The 19,733-nt window shown below is 45.5% G+C and overlaps 1 protein-coding gene across 1 annotated transcript in view; it reads left to right on the forward strand.

Annotated features, from left to right (window-relative positions):
* The first annotated feature begins 1,546 nt into the window (after nt 1-1,546).
* LOC108918451 (unconventional myosin-X-like) overlaps nt 1,547-19,733 on the forward strand; it is a 90,004-nt gene continuing 71,817 nt past the window's right edge. Inside the window, exon 1 of the mRNA XM_018725704.1 lies at nt 1,547-1,867. Coding sequence (XP_018581220.1) covers nt 1,847-1,867 — 21 coding nt within the window. The 5' untranslated portion in view covers nt 1,547-1,846. The remainder of the gene's footprint in view (nt 1,868-19,733) is intronic.

Consider the following 19,733-nt stretch of genomic DNA (forward strand, 5'->3'; position numbering starts at 1 on the left):
GTCTAAACTGGTGCAATTAGAAGTGAGTATATAAACATCTTTGTTATCATTATTTTATATTTTATTCAGCCTGGATACTCTGCATCAACATCGTGAGCAGTCCTGCTCCTGAGTCACACACTAGGCCACAAGACACATATTTAGGTGACTATGCTCCTCTGTGAGGTCACCCTCTCTCTCTCCCTCTCTCTCGTATTTACACTGAACCCAGTGTCATTGACGGTTGCAATAACAGTTGCCCTTTAGACTGATCTTTGCATCTACAAAGTCTTCTCTCCACATAAAACACCTCTTCTGTCTATATGTGTTAGGAGTGACATCTTGCGCAGCCATGCTGCTACCATGGAAACATGTTTGGAAAGGAGGGTGAATCTTGAAGCTTTGCCTACAATCCAGTTTGAATGGTTAGACCTCACCAACTGTTTGACTCCTGAGCTCTGAATCTGACTCCAGTCACATGTGTTCAGGGCAATTACAGAGGGTGAGTCCCCATGACTATGAGAAGGAGAAATGTCTCATAAGGGCTTTTGTGGCATCATATAAATATTAATGTATATATTTTACATTTATTTATTTACCAGATACTTTTCTCCAGAGCAGCTTCCAATGAACTCTATGTAGTGTTATTAGCCCACACACTTTATTCACCAAGGTGACTTACACTGCTAGATACACTACTTACAATGAGTCACTCATCCATACATCAGTGGAACACACACACTCTCTGTCACTCACACACTATGGGGGAACCTGAACAGCATGTCTTTGGGCTGTGGGAGGAAACCCACACAGACACGGGGAGAACATGCAAACTCCTCACAGACTGAGCAGGGATCGAATCCACGTCCTCTCGCACCACCCAGGCACTGTGAGAACGCAGCGCTACTGACCGTGCCACTGTTATCATATGGGACACCTGCTCTGTATATTCACTTGGGAATAAATTCAAAAAACTGATTTTTGATCTGGGGCCCTGCTCTTTGGTGGGTCTGGGGTTTGAGTCCTGCTCGGGGTGCTTTGAGGACGGACTGGCGTCCCACCCACGCTGTGTCTCCTCCCCCTATAGCCTTCCACCCTGTGTTGCTGGGTTTGGCTCCGGCCTGCCGCGACCCCGCTTGGGACGAGTGATTGTAAACAGTGTGTGTGTGATTTTTGATCAGAATTAAAGGCCACAATACCTCATGATATAACTTTTATTATGGTGGTGGAGAATGTTAACGGTGAGTTTTGTGATTATGATGGTAGTGATGCTGAAGTTAAAAATCAGGAGCATCACAATTTGTTAGAAATTTGATCAGAAATTTTACCAGTAGTGCTCAGAGGATGAGAACACAGATATAACGGGACCAATTAGGCTTGAACGTTGCGGGCACACATTCCCGTTACAGCAATAACAGCGTACAGAGCAACTGATGATTGTACTGATACTGCACAGAAGGGGCGTGGCAATGGGCGGGGTCTACACGTTGGGCCCCGCCCTGTCATGTTAAACTCTCAGGTCTGGGCGGTAAGCGCAGGATTGGTGGAGTAGTGCGGTATTCGAGAGGCGACCGAGGGAGGCTGCGGGGACGCTGTGCGCGTGACCATCGCGAGTGGGATAAAAAAAAAACATCTATACTTTGTTCCGTGTCCACACTGCTGGCTCTTCGAGCTTTTTCTGCTTTCAGTTTCTGGCTCAAATGAGAAAGATGCGGGTGGGAGGTCCCGTGCGCTAGGCTCGTGGATGGGAAACACCCGAAAACCGGACCGCAGACCGGACCGCACGCGCACCTGCACCGCTCGGCACGCGAGCCTCGGCTTTACCGTCGGTTGAAGGAAAGCCTCGTGGAAGAGAAGCGGCTTGGCGATGGATGCTTTCTTCGCGGAGGTACAGTAATAATGAGAACCGTGTATTTGTGGACTGATATGGTGAAATTGATGAGCAGCAACGATAAATGGTATACAGTACTGAGTACTAGTACTGTTCATACTGCGGTGTCCGTGTCTCGAGATGACGCCCCTTACCTGCTTCATCATGCCTCTGCAGCTAAGACAGAAATACTCACTTAGGTTGATGCTTTTCTAAATATTATTTCGCACAGTTATATATTGTCTTTCCTTCCAGTGCAAGTGGTTTTTGTGTGCATCTTCTCTCACGCATGTACACCTTCCATTTTTTAAATGAAAACCTGTCCCGTGACAGCTGTCATCGATGCTGCAGATGCGCCGCTCATGTACTGGATCGGACCGGGGATCGGGGGCGCGCGAGTCGCCTTGCGTCGCTGTCCCTGCCTCGCGACCGCGCTGTCCGCGCGCGTTCCGCAGCCCCCGCGCGGCCCGTCCGATGGGGGTTCTCCGCAAGGCAGCGTGCGGGTCCACGCGCTGCCTGCTCGCGACATGGGAGCGGCCGGCGGGGGCGAGACGGGCAGTAAAATGACGAGTTAATGACAGAGAGGGATGAGGGATCGATAAGAAATGCTTTGCAAATGCCGGTTTGTCACCCAAAAAGGTGACTCTGACATGGTTCTTTCTCGTGCCATTTAAAAATAGGGACGAGGACAGCCTCTAGCCATGAGGACTCTGGACGTTTGGCAGCAGCACTACAGCGCTGATGGATTTAAATTACAAAATAAATGTGCAGATATATGTGTTTACGGCGCGTGACCCAGCCGAGACTTCATGTTGCAGCGCGCGGCATTGACTCTTTGCATTGACTCATTGCGCTCTGTTGTGATGGCATTCTGATAATCAGTGATTTTTTTATATAAAGCACAGTTGATCAGCTAGACCCATCTGACAGAAGAGAGAATATTCATGCTCCCCCATCCCCCTCTCATCCTCAAATTGTCATTTGACAGACTGGACACATAAAAAAGAGGGTCTCACCTCGGTTTACACCAACATCATTTGTTTCTGTGGAGCCACAGCCCTTCCAGATGCAGTCCCCAGTGGGCTCTTTTTAATCTCATTTACACCCACACCCATGAACTGGGAGGTATCTGATGGAGGTGATCAGGACAGGTATCTGTGGTAATCAGCTCCCTATGAAATTATGCTCTCCTTGTCCACATTTATCATGCTTCCCACACCTTGCAGATAAGGTGACAATATGACCATGAACTGAATCGAGATCCCCCCCCCACACACACACAGTGTAACTGTCCTTCTGCCTTCCCCAGTCAATCACACCTTGACTCCTGCAGCAGGAATCACATTTATGATTCCTCACAGTCCCTGGCCACTCTCCTGCTGTCCTCTGCAGCTGGTGTGTGCTGTGCGAGGCCGGGGTCTGGATGACAAGCAGCCATCTCACACACCGACACAATGCACAGAGAGGGTGGGGCTCTGAGCTCTGCCCCCCTGCTCGTGAGCAAATTGCAGATATCGGCTGTCTCGTGCACAGTCCCCATCAGCACGCCTGTGAAACATCACCTCGTCGGCTGCGAAAGCCTACCGCACCTCCCAGAGCCATTCGTCTGCGTACTGTGGGCTTTGAGCAAAGCCCGATGGTCTCCTGTTCACCTGGGTCTTCAAGCCCGTTATGTTTGGGTTTGGCAGAAAAAAGTGTTATGCACAACCTGCTGAATTTGGTGTTAATGTTGGCTTTGAGCTTTGATCAGATTATTGGTTCCTTACACTGTACAAGAAGGCATATGTTTTGATCCTCTTTCTTAACTGATTCATTTTCAGTGTAATGCGGCAAATATAGGTGTGCAGCAAATTACATTTTGGAAAAATAGCTAAGAATGAGCTTATTTCACACACATGACACTGTATATAATAGGATTTCAACTGTATAACTGTAGGGCAGAGCAGAGGCAATGGTACTGTACTTGGGACCAGAAGATGGTAAGTTCAAGTCCCAGGAGAATCCCTGGTATTGTACCTTTAAGTGGAACCAAGCCTGAAATTCTATGATAGATGTCCAGCTATATGAAATGGTTCATGTTTAAGATGTGCAACAACAAATTATTACTGGGGAGCAGGGAAGAGAAGAGGAACCTTGTGCATGAACTGGGGATGAGTGAAGAGGTTCAGGTCTTTGTGTGCTTTCACCACCGGGAAGATGCTGAAGCACCCCCTCCCCCGCCCTCATAATTCTAAACACTGATTTCTGAATGGGGCCTTTGAAGACGCAGCAGAGACAGGGACGCTGTCCTCCAAGGACATCTGCAGCTCTGGAGGAACAGGGGCTCCAATCTGTGATGCTGGCAGCCCCGTGCGACACAAGGCTGAAAGTGTGTGTTAATACATGGAGAGAGGTTGGCTGCAATCTGTGGCACGCCCTCTCCCCACATCAGGCGTGACTGAAACAACCTATACTTTGTCCTGGTGTGCAGCAGTAAACGAAATTGCGCAAATGGACACAAATCGCTGCTCTGCCAAGGAGCTGATAGAGCGGGTGGCAGAGAAATGACAGGATGACTATTACAGCTGAGGTCTCGACGCATTTGTCTGCTTAATTCATCTCGGCTGAAATGAAAGCTCAACGAAGTGGTGCCGACTGGGGCAGTTATGAGAAGGCCACATTCTATTAAGTGAGGACTTCATTTTCATTTTCACATGGTTCCTTATTAGCAATGCATACACAGATTGGGATGTATAGTACAAAACCAGATCTGTAGCCTGTTGGTGTCAGAGAAAAGGTGCCAATGGCTGCTACGTGCACAGCTCAAGGTACAGGTCCTCTGCCTTTGTGGACAGTTCCCTTACGGCTCACTAGAGGGCACCGGGTGGTGTGAGGGAAGCTAGTAGGTTTAGCTACTTCGCACCTCATAGGCGAAATGTGGTTAAACCTTCATGTTGTCATCCCCACTTGGGGCCACGAGTTCCCCAGCCAACTTCTCAAAAGCTCCACCTGCGGTTGCCTAGGAGATTGTACACTCCTCCAGCTGGCGACAGCACTCTTGCTTGGCATGGTGTGCCTTGATGAGTCATCCGGACTGGTGCCGGGGATGTGGAACACCGCGCTAAAGATGGAAACGAAAAGAATGGAGGTAAAAACGGACACAACCAATCATGCCCCATCATCTCCACCCTAAACCTCTTCCTACTGTGGTCACTGTCTGATTCACCACAGAAACACCCACTGAGCCTGGCCACCCTTCAGTGGCTGTTCTGTGAGTGACCCTGATTCTGAAACCTTCTGTCACTACGGTGCATCCTACAGAGTCCAGAGGCACACTAATTTAACCTTTTGGATGAATATCAGGGATGGCCAGAGGCTTTTTACAGGCGGCTGTGAGTCAAAAAGCTGCTGCAGGCAGAAGGTACGGGGGTGGGGACACAGAGAGCACAGTGCATTTCATTCTTTTGATTATGCATATACATTCATAGGCATGCATGAGAAAAGGCTGGTTGGGGATCTTTTGTGACTTTCAATTCAGTGAAATGCAGTTCTACTGCCAAACCTGTCGCTTGAAGTGTTTGTCAGACTACCATGCAGACGGGATTATTTTTGGCGCGAGAGAGAAGCAGCACTGCTCAGTCGTGGAGTGAACATACCCCACCCTGGCCATCTCTGCATTGTCTGCGTCGACTGTGCTCACTGTGCAGCCCAGGCTGGGTCTACGAGGCGATGCAAGGCTGGTTCCAGAGGAACCGCTCGAGATGCTGACCTACTTTCTCTCTCTGCGGCTTGCTGTCTCCTCCCGTCCTGCTGCTCTCGGACACGGTCCAGCTCCAGGCATCCACAAGAGGAGTGACACCTCCCCGGAACCCTTTACAATGGACAGGATAGCACTGGAGCCTGTGATTCTGCCAGGGGAAATACAAAATTGAGAAGCTTTTAATAGAGCTAGGATTACATTATTAATTTTCCTCACTGGTGCCCTGATCCAGGGTGCTGTACACAGTGTCGAGTTCCAACATTTCTGCAGTCGGGTGTTTTCTCCAGCAAACTGGGTTAAGTACTCTCCTCAAGGGCACAACTGCATTTCCTCTCTCAAAACTGGCCTCTTGGAGACTTGGAACCATTTCCTGAACCCAGACATGACCTAATGGCCTACTTCTGAACTACGTGTGCTTAGAGTTGCTGTACAGTTACAGTGGCCAGCATACAATTAGTTGTCATCTGGTCGGGAAAGTGCTCAGTGCATTGTGGTGGCCTTGTGTGTGTCCACCTCCTTTGCTTTGGTGACTGACAGCTTCCAGATGGGTACCTGAGTGAGACGAGAACCGCACGATTAAGCAGTGAACAGGACCCTTTCTGTGCTACAGTGAGATTTTGCATCTGTCCTCAGAACAAAAGAAGACAACACCAATATACATCTATCATCAGTGCGTCGTGCGCATCATCTGATAGCTCAGTGTTCTGCAGGACATGAGCTTTAGTTCCCACTGTTGGTTTTAGACAGCAGTTGAACGGTTGTCAGCACGCTGCAGAGAACACAACCACCTTTTGGCAGTTTTTCTCAAATGCCGTGAATGGTTTGATGCTCTTTAGAGGGTCAGCGGGGCCTCTGGATGTGGCCCTTGTCCCTGTAGACTAACTCCAAGTGCTGATACTAATGGCCATCATTATGTCCTTTAGTTCCTGTGTTCTCCGATTGCATCCCTTACATTTGAACCCCAAGCCCATTTCTGGGTCTCAGCAGAATTCAAATCCTCCTGCTGTTCTGCGTGCCCTCCATCGGTCTCTTATTTCCTGTTGTTTCTGAAGATGATCCTCTCCAGGGAGTCCAGGAGCACCAACCCCCACCGTGGGTATCCCAGTCTGGCCTGCGGTGCTTCTTCCACAGGACTCTCCTGGTTTGATGTTGGGTTTCATTTCATGCACACGGCCCCACGTTTACTCTTATGTTGACACCATCCTGGGGAACTCCATCCCTGGTGACACCTATGGAGAGATCAGATGCTTGCACTCCTCTCTCAAAGTTCTCTTCTCTGACCTCCTGCTTTCTCACAGTGTAAAGACAATGCAATCACTCTCTCTCCCTCATCATCCTCCTGGATGGTCTTGATGGGAATGGTAGAACATTGGAAGATTAAATTGTCACTTCTCTGAACCAAATCCATGCTGCGAACCCCTCTCTACTTGTTGTCATCATTGGGGACCAGAGAGTTTAGAGAATCTTCTTGACTCTGTTGTATTCTTGTGTTCTTTACTTCCCGAATTCCTCACTGCTTTAAAATAGACAAAATAGTGCAACTTTGAAGTGCTTTCATTAGAACTAAGTTTTCTACCAACCAGCTTGATTCCCGTTTCCAGGCGGTCATGTGAAGGGATCTGTCTTAGAAGAAGACAGAAGGTTTTTAAAGGGTGTTACAGATGCACTAAAGGGGGTCAGAGATTCAGTGTCTCATTAACATGAAGAAGGAGTGTTTGAAATCCAAAAGCACAACAGGAGTTTGATACAAGAGGACAGAGAGCGCACTAATTAACTCACATTTGTTGTGAAGCCAGTCCATGTGGAATAATGGGTTATTAACCCCAGTACAGATGCAGTTTTGCCCTATTCAGTATGATTTCCATAAGACTCATAAACAACACCAAATATGAGAGCAGAAACCTTTTTCTTTGCTCAGCAATCCTGACACTTCCTTCTCTCTGTGTTTGTTCCCAGGGCAGAGTCTCACAGGGTTTTTGTTGATTGGTTTTATAGGTCTAGACTGTAGAGTAAAACAGGTTTAGCACCCTGGATGTGCAAAGGATCTGATGTAAATGTGGTAAATATTTAGTTGAAAAATGGTCCACAAATTTGTGCTCTGCAAGTCTCTGTGGATTCATAATGGTGTTAACGGTGATTTCTCAAGTTGACAATGAAGTGTGAAAATCGGAGACAAATGAGAGCTGAAGAGAAGAGGTTCTCTGTCTGATGACATGATGTCAACTGATCTTGAACTTTGACCTCCAACTGATCACTGATTGATTATTAGGACTGATCTTGAAATTCAGTTTTGTGAAAGGGTACAGCCCCAGTCCTTTCCTTTGGTCACTGTGACAGTTTATGGCTTCACACCTCTCCCAGAAACATGGGTTGTAGGACAGTTACTGACTGGATCGAGTCTTCATGGCTTCCTGCCAGCTAGATACAGTTGAATGACAACTGTCAAATGTAGAGCAATGATGATTAACCTCTTCTCCACTGTGATCACACACATGATCCATAGGCACCCTGCTGCAATACACTTTGTATGGACAAGAAACACAGCAACATACAGGAGGAATGTATGGCAGAACTTATCATTATTCTCCCCCTTTGCGCGCGCACACACACACACACACACACACACGCACACACACACACACACACACATTTGCAGAACCGCTAGTCCCATACAGGGTCACGGGGAACCGGAGCCTACCCGGCAACACAGGGCGTAAGGCCGGAGGGGGAGGGGACACACCCAGGACGGGACGCCAGTCCGTCGCAAGGCACTCCAAGCGGGACTCGAACCCCAGACCCACTGGAGAGCAGGACCCAGTCCAACCCACTGCGCCACCGCGCCCCCGTTAAATGTTAACTATTTCAAGGAAATGTTCACATCCGATATATTAACACAACAACATCCCTGCAATGTACAGCAGAAAATGTGATCATACTTATGTTTCTTGGTTTTCATATGCTGTAGCAAAGTGAGAAAACACATCTCAGAGAAATTCTTTGTCATCTTGATAGCAGCAATATCCCATTGGTCAGCCATAGCCTCTTAATGAGAGATCTGTGTTTATTTCTGCTCTTTCTACTTGTCTTTGCGTGTTTTTATGCCTTTTTTATCACATGTTATATACGATATATATATACATATATACACACACACACACATTTTCAGAACCGCGTGTCCCATACGGGGTCGCGGGGAACCGGAGCCTACCCAGTAACACAGGGCGTAATGCCGGAGGGGGAGGGGACACACCCAGGATGGGACGCCAGTCCGTCGCAAGGCACCCCAAGCGGGACTCGAACCCCAGACCCACCAGAGAGCAGGACCGTGGTCCAACCCACTGCGCCCCCGCGCCCCCTACATATATATATATTTACATATATATTGCTCAAGATGGCAATGCAGTAGCATGCAGTGGCCACTTCAGGTCCTCAAATACAACCCATGTCCTGTGTATTTATTTATTGTCTTGTACTCCTGTTCTGTACTGCACCATGGTCTCCAAAAAAAATGACATTTTGTTCCACTGTATACAAGCTATATAGAGGAATGACAATAAAAACAATTTGAACATGAAATTGAACTTGATATATATGTCCGTTTTTGCATTCCCACTTGGATTTATATATATATGTATATGTATGTATACATCATATGTTCCGTTCTTTGGTTCCCATTATGGTAATTTTCCCACAGTCACGCAAGCCTGCTGAAACCTTGTGATTTGTCACTGATGAGTCCCCTTCCCCCATGTATCCATCAAGGCCATGCGAGATGGATGGCCTGCATCAAGCTATCAGACTCAACACTGTAATTACATGCACTCCATTACAGGTGCCAAAAAAATGCTGGCCTCATCAAGATTGTAAGCTTGACCAGCAGCTTTAGAAAGGAATGATTAACAGTGCTTCACCGTGTTAATAAACTGACTCCTAAAACAGCTTTGGATTAAAGCAAGCGGCCATGGTGTGCAGTCTCCTCAGGGTCTAAGAAAGCCACTGTATCCCTGTTCTAGAAGCTTCCGTTTTCATCTCCTTTCGTTTCGCCGAAACAAGGGCCGTCATGGCAAATCTGTCGGAAAAGTGTGTACGGTGAGAAGAGCTGCAGGTCATTTTCTCATGATAAGAACTAAGTCGTAGTAGCGTCCCGTTATCAAAAGAAGCTTCAAGTTAGATAAGAGGATTTGAAGCCAGGGAGCCACACTGGCGTGTTGTAGGCTTACAGTTAAAAGGGATATTTTTACACAACCTTAAAAACCAGAGAAAATTCTCAGCGTTGTCTCTGTGTAAGGGGTGGCAGTGATCAGAACCTCAGCATGCAGGAAGATGGATTATTAGTTATCTGCACGTTTGGTTTTCATGAGGCCAGCAGTGCAGTCTAAGAAGAACATCAAAGGTCGCTTTCCCACACCGGAATGCAGGATTGTTCATTTTCAGTCTGAAATAGTCAGCACACAACCTCATTTGTGTGTGAGTTATCGACTCGTGCAAATCAGTTATGGGCCGTTCCCAAATCTGACAAAAACCAATTAAGATACTGGAATTGGCATCAAGATTTTGGTTGGTCAAAATCTTGGTCAAAATCTAGTGAAAGGTGAAGAACATGGAAAAACTGAACCATTGTCCAATGCAGGGTGCAGGGTTGCAGTGGTCTAAAGCCTATTGTGGCAGGACAGGGTGCAAGGCTGGGGACAATATGAATAAGACAACAGTCCATCACAGGACAATTGCACACACACACCATGGACACTCATTTTCACAAACACATACACACACAATGGACAAATTAGAGTTACCAGTCCACCTGAAACACATCTTTGGACTGTGGGAGGAAACCAGAGCACCTGGAAAGAACTCACAGAAACATAGGGAGAACATACAAAGTCCAAAAACACTGACTTGGTTCCATATCAGAGTCCACAGCCCAGGAGCTGTGAGATGTCAGTCCGCTACACCATTGTGCCAGGAAAGTGTTACATTTCTGTAGTTTTGTCACATTTCAATGCTTCATTGCTCTCTAGAGGCATCTGCACTGATTTGGATGGGTGCCTGATGGGCAACAGAATAATAGCACTGAATTGATTTAGTCTTTTATGTGGGTTTGTGGTGGTTTTGGAGTGAAGTATTTTAGCAAGACTCATGGTAAGTGTATGACAGAACTAGGTTAAGTAAGTTGTTTTGGTGTGAGGGCTTTCTGGAGGGTGCTGTCGATGGTGAGAAGATATTTAAATACGACAGACAGAAGACAAAAGTGTCAAAAGGCGATGAGACTAAGAATTTTCTTTCTGATCACATGTAAAAAAAAGTTTTTTTTCTTAAATCCTGCAACACTTCTTTGCTTTGCCGCATTGTAAATGGCGAGAACATTTTTAGGACAGTTGCCTTACTGTTTGAAGGTTCCTGGTTTGAGTCCCCCATGTACTGTAGTAGCCTTGATCAAGATACTTAGCCTGAACTGATACAGTAAAAATTACCCAGCTGTATAAATGAGTAAATCATTGTGAAGGTGCTTACCTAACATTGTAAGTGTTCTTGCACAAATAAAGGCACGGTTTTTGTAACAGAACCAGGAACTGATGCATTCCCACGGCTGCTCAGAACTGGGACAGAGGTGTAGCGATGAGCCAAAATTACATGGAAGATTAATGCGTTGTAGAAACTGGCAAATAAGATACACTCAGACTCAATCATTATCAAGCCGTTTGAATTGAAAAGGGCATTTTAGGTGCTTTCGCAGCTCAGCTCTAATGATCTGAGTTCTCAGTGGCAACATAACATTGTTCTTCAAGCAGACTGAAGAGATCTTCTGTCTGGAGTGGCTTCTGGTGCTGCAACGAAGGGCTTTTACTGGCTAGCTTGTAAACTGGTAACATGTTACGAGCTGAGAACACACAATGGTTGTGCTTGTTGTTTTCTATTGGAATTTTGTAAAAACAGAACTTCTGGAGGGAAGCGTTACATTGAATCCCTGGCTAAGCCCAGCCATCTCACACACACACACACACACACACACACACACACACACACAGACTGAAACCGCTTATCCCGAGTGGGGTCGTGGTGAGCCGGAGCCTAACTCAGCAACACAGGGCGCAAGGCTGGATGGGGAGGGGACACACCGAGGATGGAATGTCACCTCGTCGCAAAGCACCCCAAACAGGACTCGAACCCCAGACCCACCAGAAAGCAGGACCGGACCAAATCCACTGCACCACTGCACCCCCCTGCCCAGCTGTCACTCATATATATACCACATATACCGTATATTATGTATACACAAATTATAAAGGTCCCCTAAACTTGATATTCCCATTTGCACGGTTTTCCACAAACCCAGCCCACCTCCTCATCTCTTTTGTCCTAGTGTCCCAGCTGGAGGGTTCAACAACCTCAGTGGACAGTAAGCGCGAGACCCCAGCAGACTCCAAAGAAAGACAAAAAGTACACTAAGCATTCACCCAATTGCTTGATCACAGCCTAATACTCGCAACCCCTGAACAAAGGTTAGATGCAACATGTTATAACAATTCACAGCACACTGTGGCCTGGTGTGGGGTGGCGGTGTCCACATGGACAGGACTGAGGCACAGGACAGCAGGTTTTCCACACAAAACAGGCGCTTTATTTACAAACTGATCCAAATAAGGGAAATGAAGCCCCTTTAAAGGAGATCCAAGAACAGGCAATGAAAAGCAATGGGACAAATGGCCGGTACTAACAGCAACCCCTGGGAGCCCCCCTGCTCCCAGCCAGCACAGTCCCAAAAGTCTCTCTAGTCCTCCGACCAGCTGCCTTGATAAATCCTGGCTAATGAGACTTTACATGCCAGTAGCTGGTCAGCACTAACTTGTTAAGGGGGGCAGGCAGTGGGGAGCTGTCAATCAAGGCCCTCCCTGCCCCTTGCCTGGGGATCCACACTCACCAGCATACTCCCTTTTCACTACAGCTATACGTAGTCCTATATACTTAGTCACACTACTGAGATTCCATGTCTTCCCTTAATGCAGTCCTACTCTTCAAAGGAAAGTTCTCTTTTGCCAAGCATTCTGGGAACAATCCACGTGTTGTTTGCAGGACCCATTGTCCAGCCATCTGTCTGTCAGCCCTGGGCCAATCACGAGCATCTGTTGATCTGCAGAGGAGGATACTGCTCGTGGAATTCCCGCACTGCGTTCCCATGGTGGTTTGCCTTTCATATGCCATCGCCCATCACGAGAGTCGTTGGGGACAGTCAAAGATACGTCGTACTCATGGGCAGCTGTGGTGCTGTTACCATGGAGACGCCAACAAATTGCCTCTTTGGTGTCACCAATGACCTTGGATTTCTGGCGTTGTTGCAACACATGATACACGAGTATTTCTTATTTTATAATGGGAATTTTTTCAAGAAATTCTCCAGTTTTTGAAACGTGTCAAAACTGTAACCAATATCACTTTAAAATATTAGTAATTGTTTCGATTTCAGATCAGTAGTTTCACACTGGTGAGCTGTTCCATCGTATTGGTACTGTAAACTTGTGTGTGAAAACACGAGCACAGATACAGATACACAGCTGGACTGGAGTAAAGAGTACAGAATTTCTGTCCTCTGACAAGATTTGTGTGTCAAATATTAGGTGGTACAACATTATTTTCTTTTTTGTAGCTTTTTCTCAGTCTCACTCCACAACATTAAATACGTCTGTGAGATACTGTGGTGTTCATTAATTACATCAGTTTGTTTTTACTCACAAAACCACAATTCACGATACACATATATGAAATATTTACAGCTCCTTCTATAATCTGCCAATTTTATTACGGGTTTATTTATACCAAATACCCGTGACTTCCTGTTTCCATGGTAGCATGAGAGATAAAGGCATTTATTTGCTGGTGACGGTTTATCTTTGAAGGATTAACACAGAATAGTTGCGGCGGACTGGCGTCCCGTCCTGGGTGTGTCCCCTCCCCCTCCGGCCTTACGCTCTGTGTTACCGGGTTAGGCTCCGGTTCCCCGTGACCCCGTATGGGACAAGCGGTTCTGAAAATGTGTGTGTGTGTGTATGTGTGTGTGTAGTTGCTGCTGGTTGTGGAGGGTTTTTTTTTTTCTGCCAGATTTAGTACAGTAGGTTACATTTTCTGTATCAAAACCTTTGAGCAATTGAGAATTGCTAATGGTTCTCCAGTCTAGTCAAGTCCGGCACCAGCTGGGAAGCGCTGGAGATGAAGGAGGATTGAAGAGGCATCCAGATTCTCCAGCTCCATTGTTGGAGCACATGAGAATGTCACTCTGTGTCCTCTTTCTTCCCATCCAGCTGGAGCTGTGTCATGCCAGTCCAGTCTAGAGAGACCTTGTGTGTACAGAACAAAAAGATACCACCCCCCGATTCATTGTGATCCATTGTCATAATGACACTGAGGTCACCATGTCACTACAGTGCCCTTATTAGATCCATATCAAAAATATTATTTTTTAATACTCAGCACATTTCTACTGCCAAGCACTCACTCACTCACTCACTCACTCACTCACTTTCATTAACAGTTCTTGTCATTTTGTAGCCTTTAGCACAGTGATTGAGGTCTTGGGCACGTACCTGGGAGGTTGCCAGATCAAGGCCCTATCCTATGAGTAGTACCCTTGGGCAAAGTATTTACCTTGAGTGGTTCAAATGAAAAATATTCAGCTCTATAAATGGGTCAAATGGTCTGAAAATCCTTCTGGAACTTATTAGACAGTGCTGCGTGATCAAACCAGTGAAATATTGTAACCTTCTGGCCTTCAGCCGTTGCTCTATGTATGTGGTCATATTTGCAGTTTCTCACTGTACTGTCTCTGTCCACATTTTGGTTATATACTAGACAGATAGATAAATAGATAGATCAGCTGATATACAGTAAGTCACTACGGGATAAGTGTGACAACTTAGCAATAAAATATTAATAATAATGTCGTGTCTGCTGTGCTGTGGTGCCCTGCTAAGAAGTGACCTGTGTATAGTTGAACTGCTAAGCTCCATAGTTGGGAACAGTTGTGTCTTTTGTTTAACGGGATTATTTCAGTAATGAGTTGCTTGTGGGCGGTGTTTTTTGTGGGATTTCACTATTTAGTAAATGTCATTTTGTGCCGAGAGGGTCTCGTGCTCTGTGTTTGGTTTTACACCATTGCGGATTTACCAACCCTTTATGAGAAGGCTGGCTTGGGGTATTAACTTGCATTGAAAGAGTATAGTTCCTGTTTATTTTATATTATATATTATTTTATTCACTCTGGATGTAGCTCTTTGCCACCTTTTTGTGCTAACAAATACAGCTTTATGTTGTACACTTCGAGGTCTCCATTCTCCCCATCAAAATACATCACTATAGTATTTACATTTACATTTACTCATTTAGCAGACGCTTTTCTCCAAAGTGACATACATCTCAGAGAATACAATTTGTGCATTACAAATTATTTCTCATTGTCCCGGACATTGTTAGGGAAATGCATTATAAACTGTATTCATACTGGTTGCTAGATATATGGAGTTAGTAAAGGAAAAAATACCATGTAAGGATGTGAAAGTAATGAAGTCACTCTTACCGATGGAGAAATTAAGTCCACATTAGGCATCTAATGACCAGTTGACAAATAGCAGCAAATTTGCGGTTGAAAAGGCTATGAGTCCAATGAAAACACGCAGTTTTTTTTGGTCACCCCACATGACACACTTTCCTAAATACAGCTCTTATTCCTCTAATTGCCCCACCAGCTGGAGGGGGACCATTGAGGACACTGATGGCTGTCAGTAGACTTGATTGGAGTGGCACCTTTGGAGCAACAGCGGCTGCTTCCGATATCTTCTTCCAGTGTGTGATGTAACATGTGTACCAGTGTTAGCTGTTCTATGGTGCAGGTGGTAGCATAGTGTTTAGAGCTACTTTGGACCCAAAGGTTAGAGGTTCAAGCCTTAACTCCAGCTGTAGTACCATTGAGCAAGGTACTTACCATAAATTGCTCCAGTAAAATTACCCAGATGTAGAAATGGGTAAATAATTGTAAATACTATTGGGCGGCACAGCAAGTAGTGCTGCTGTCTCACAGTGCCTGGGTGGTGCAAAAGGATGTGGGTTTGATCCCCACTCAGTCTGTGTGGGTTTCCTCTGGGTGCTCTGGTTTCCGTCTACAGTCCAAAGACATGCTGTTCAGGATCTTCCATAGTGTGTGAGTGACAGAGAGTGTGTTTCACTGATGTATGGATGAGTGACCTGTTGTAAGTAGTGTATCTAGTGTATCAGTGTATATGTAGCAGTTAATGTTCTGTCATACATTTCTGACATGGTGTGCTGCTCCATAGGAGTTTTTAGCCTTTTTTGAGGGGCTCAGAAGATGATACAGTGCTTCAGCAGTCATCAGTGGTCATCCCTGTTGATGGCTTTGTCAATGAGGAAATATTCGTGTCTGCTGATAAGAAGTGTTCTTGGTTATGTGGGTATGATGATGGAAATCACTGTTCTGGAAGCCAGGATGCAGAAGGCCACAGGCTTACAGGACAGATTATTAATGCACTGACCATGAAGCAGTAAGAAGGCATGTCACTGCTGTCTTACTTCAGGCTCTGCTCTGTGTGTGTGTGTGTGTGTGTGTGTGTGTGTGTGTGTGTGTGTGTGTGTGTGTGTGTGTGTGTATGGCCTGTGGTTCACATCAGCTGGAACATTCTCATCAGGTCCTACTGTATGAGTCTATCTACCCTCTTCCACATTTCCTGTCTGTCGTCTTGTGAAGACAAACAGTATCAGACTCGCGTCTCAGGGCTGTGGGAGGCACTCAGAGGTTCTCACAAGCAGTGAGCCGGCCGATGTGGGTCATGCTTGCGAAGTCGATCCCAGATGGTGGTTAGTCCACATCTAGAAGCGCAACAAAGACACAGATCTTCTTCCTGGTTCCATCACTGTGTCACATTCCTGGGATACCTTCCACATTCCTCCCATGGCAGTCCGTCTCTGGAGGCTGATGAGACAGGAGAGATGTCCATCAAGCTTTTACTGGGCAAATCTTAGCTTATTCATATTCTTTCACAGTCATAATATGAATACTTTCTAAATTGCTGCCAATCGAAAAACTCGGTATATCATGTTAGCTTTTCAGATACCATCTTGCAAAGCATTAAATACAGAATAAGACCACAGCAGTGTTTAGAATTAAATTTGGTTGAAAAGTTGACTTCGAGGTTCGGATCCAGGATTTCTGAGCAGCAATTTCTTCTCTGATGAGCATCTCTCTGTGATTCACTGAGCGCTCGGATGCACCAGGAATTTGGATAATGATGGTTTGTTTTGTCTGATGAGCACCGTGTCTTTTTGGGTAACTGTGACTCACTACCTGTGCTCCAGTGTTTATGCTCTGGTCCCTGGGAAGAAAAAGAGAGCTGCTGCTATTTACAGGCAACAGGTTACCAGGAGGGATTTAAAAATAGATTTTTAAAATATAAATCTATACAATCTATTTAAATAAAATGTATTTCTGTTGCAACTATGGAACATGATGTCATCTCAGCATGACCAAACAGAAGAGGGGCCTCTGTATTTGTGGCTTGATGGGGTTCACACTCAATCAATCTGTAGAAAAGAAAAAAAATGCAATTTATTCTGTGCGATTGATAAAGTGGCCATTAAGATGATTAGTTAATTCTGCAGCATTAAACAAACTACACTTTAGAATCACACGTCTGCATCTAAGTGTCTCCTTCTGCTAATGTAATGAAAACATTGTATTTTGTATGAGATGTGTGTCACTTTGGAGAAAAGCATCTGCTAAATACATACACACACTGTCTGAAGCCGCTTGTCCTAAGTGAGGTTGCAGTAAACCGGAGCTTAACCCGGCAACACAGGGCATAAGGCTGGAGGGGGAGGGGACACACCCAGGACGGGACGCCAGTTCGTCACAAGGCACCCCGAGCGGGACTCGAACCCCAGCCAAACCTGCTGCGCCGCTGTACCCCCCTTAAATGAATGCATGTACATGTAAATGTAATATGGCTTACAGCAGCCAGGATAGTTTGGAGAAAAACAAAACCACAGCAGTTTTTTTGTATTGTCCTCCTGCATTTAGCTCACATTTGCTCCGGTTCTTTGTCACATTAACTGGTTTTACATTAGTATTAGTATTAGTACTGGTTTTATACACTTTTGCCGTTCACAGTGGAGTAGCTGTGTACAATTTCCTACGAGATCAATAAAGTTTATTAAAGTTCTATCAATATGTCTATTATCATTTATGTATTAACTCTATTATGCACCACCTTGCTTTGAAAAATGTGTGTTTAAAAGCACATCAGTAGAAAGCTATTGCATGAGTGGACTGCAGTATTATTACTCTTAATAACAGACATGTCCTAACCCCCTCGAGGCAGGACTGTGCCGCTATGGTGACCATATGCTGATTGACTCTTTCATCTCCAGCAGTCGTCGCATCTCAGTGCAGAAAGCTCAGTTCAGCCTGAAAGAGTCATATCTGAGAGAGCATCGAGCTCAGGCTGTGCCATCCTAAAAGATAAACACTAACACTTGGCTTTATTCAAAGGTGGCCGGTATCCCACTGCGCCGACGGCTGGCCACTCTGCTGAATGAGGGCTGTAAGTTATGACCCATTGGAAAGGGAATAGCTGTGATTTACTCTGACCCTCAATCTAATTCACACATTGCAGCTCTCCTCTTATTTGTTATTGACCCCTGTGGAGATTGAGAGGTTTGCGAGCTCCTGTACACCCACACTGGCTGGCAGTCAGCTGGACATGAGTCAGCCAGGCACAAGAAAAGTTTCTTTTCTCAGGCCATCTACCTCATGAACAGCTAAATCCCCCCGAGAGTGTAAGCCAGTGCAATACACAACGCTATTTATATTTATAATTATATCTATTTATCACATAATATCTCTTACTCACATTCCCTTCCATTTGTATAGAACATACCTGTACATACATATAATGTCTAGTGACTATTTTTGTATGTTGAGTACTTTATATTTTTTATATATTTTTTATCCTTTATTCACATATTCTATCTTCTCATCTCTGTCTTGTCACTGTCATTCTGTCTGTGCTGTGGAAGTTTCTGTCACCAAGACAAATTCCTTGTATGTGTGAACATGCTTGGCAATAAAGCTCGTTCTGATTCTGATTCTGAAAGTGATCTTATTTACTCAGTATGTGATTCAGTGTATTACTACATTAATGTGTGTCTGTATGCTTTTTGAACGTATGTGTGTATGTATGTAAGTTATTATTTGTTCATTTAGTTGCCTCTTTTCTGAAATGAAATTATAATGTTAGGTTTGTACACTAGGCTGCTCACAGCATTTAAATAGCAGGGTAATTTTTACTGTGTTCTAGATTAGTACCTTCATCCAGGCTAGTACAGCAGGAGAGGGATTCAAATATGGGTCCTTCAAGTGCAAAGCAGTAGCTGATACCGGTGTGCCACCTGCTGCCCCAGGTGCCTGTGTTAGTGAAAGTATGAATGTATGTATGTGCAAAGTGTGTGTGTTTGTGCAGGGGCCTGCACACGTGTGTCTGAAGTGTGTGTGTATGATCATTAAGTGCGCTCCAACCTCAAGTGAAGGCACAGGCACTGAATTGGAGCTTATGAACTGCCTGTTTTGACATTTTAAAATGCACCCCTCAGGCTGCTATCCACACAACATTCATGGCCAGCTTTTTGCAAGGGGGGAGGGGGCATCTGAGAGAAGGGGTTAATGTGTCTCTCAGGATTCTGCTGCATTACCTCCTGCTGCCCCCCGCCCACACATGTATGTTGTTTTTGTTTCGCTTTTGTTATGTTCTGTGTTCCGTGACCGGGGCAGTTTGACACTCCCCTGCACCCTCCCCTCCTTCCATTAGCTGATTTCTGATCAGCTGCTGCCTCCATCATTAATTCATGCTCCTCTCCGCTGGCTGGCTCCTCTGATCCTGTAACGTGGCAGTTCGTGGAGACATAATTTGCAGCCGCTCACATCACACACGTGCCACATGCGTGTAATGTGACTGCATGAGGAAGTTAATTGAGTGCCATTTTATATATCTGAAATCATTTAAAAGTGTAAAACCCTCCTCTCCCTGGATTGTGTGTGTGAAGGTGGTTTCAGATTAGAGGGGTAGCCTGCTGGGGGTCTCCAGGTCTCAT

The sequence above is a fragment of the Scleropages formosus genome, chromosome 14 (assembly GCF_900964775.1).
Source record: "Scleropages formosus chromosome 14, fSclFor1.1, whole genome shotgun sequence".
NCBI classification, from domain to species: domain Eukaryota; kingdom Metazoa; phylum Chordata; class Actinopteri; order Osteoglossiformes; family Osteoglossidae; genus Scleropages; species Scleropages formosus.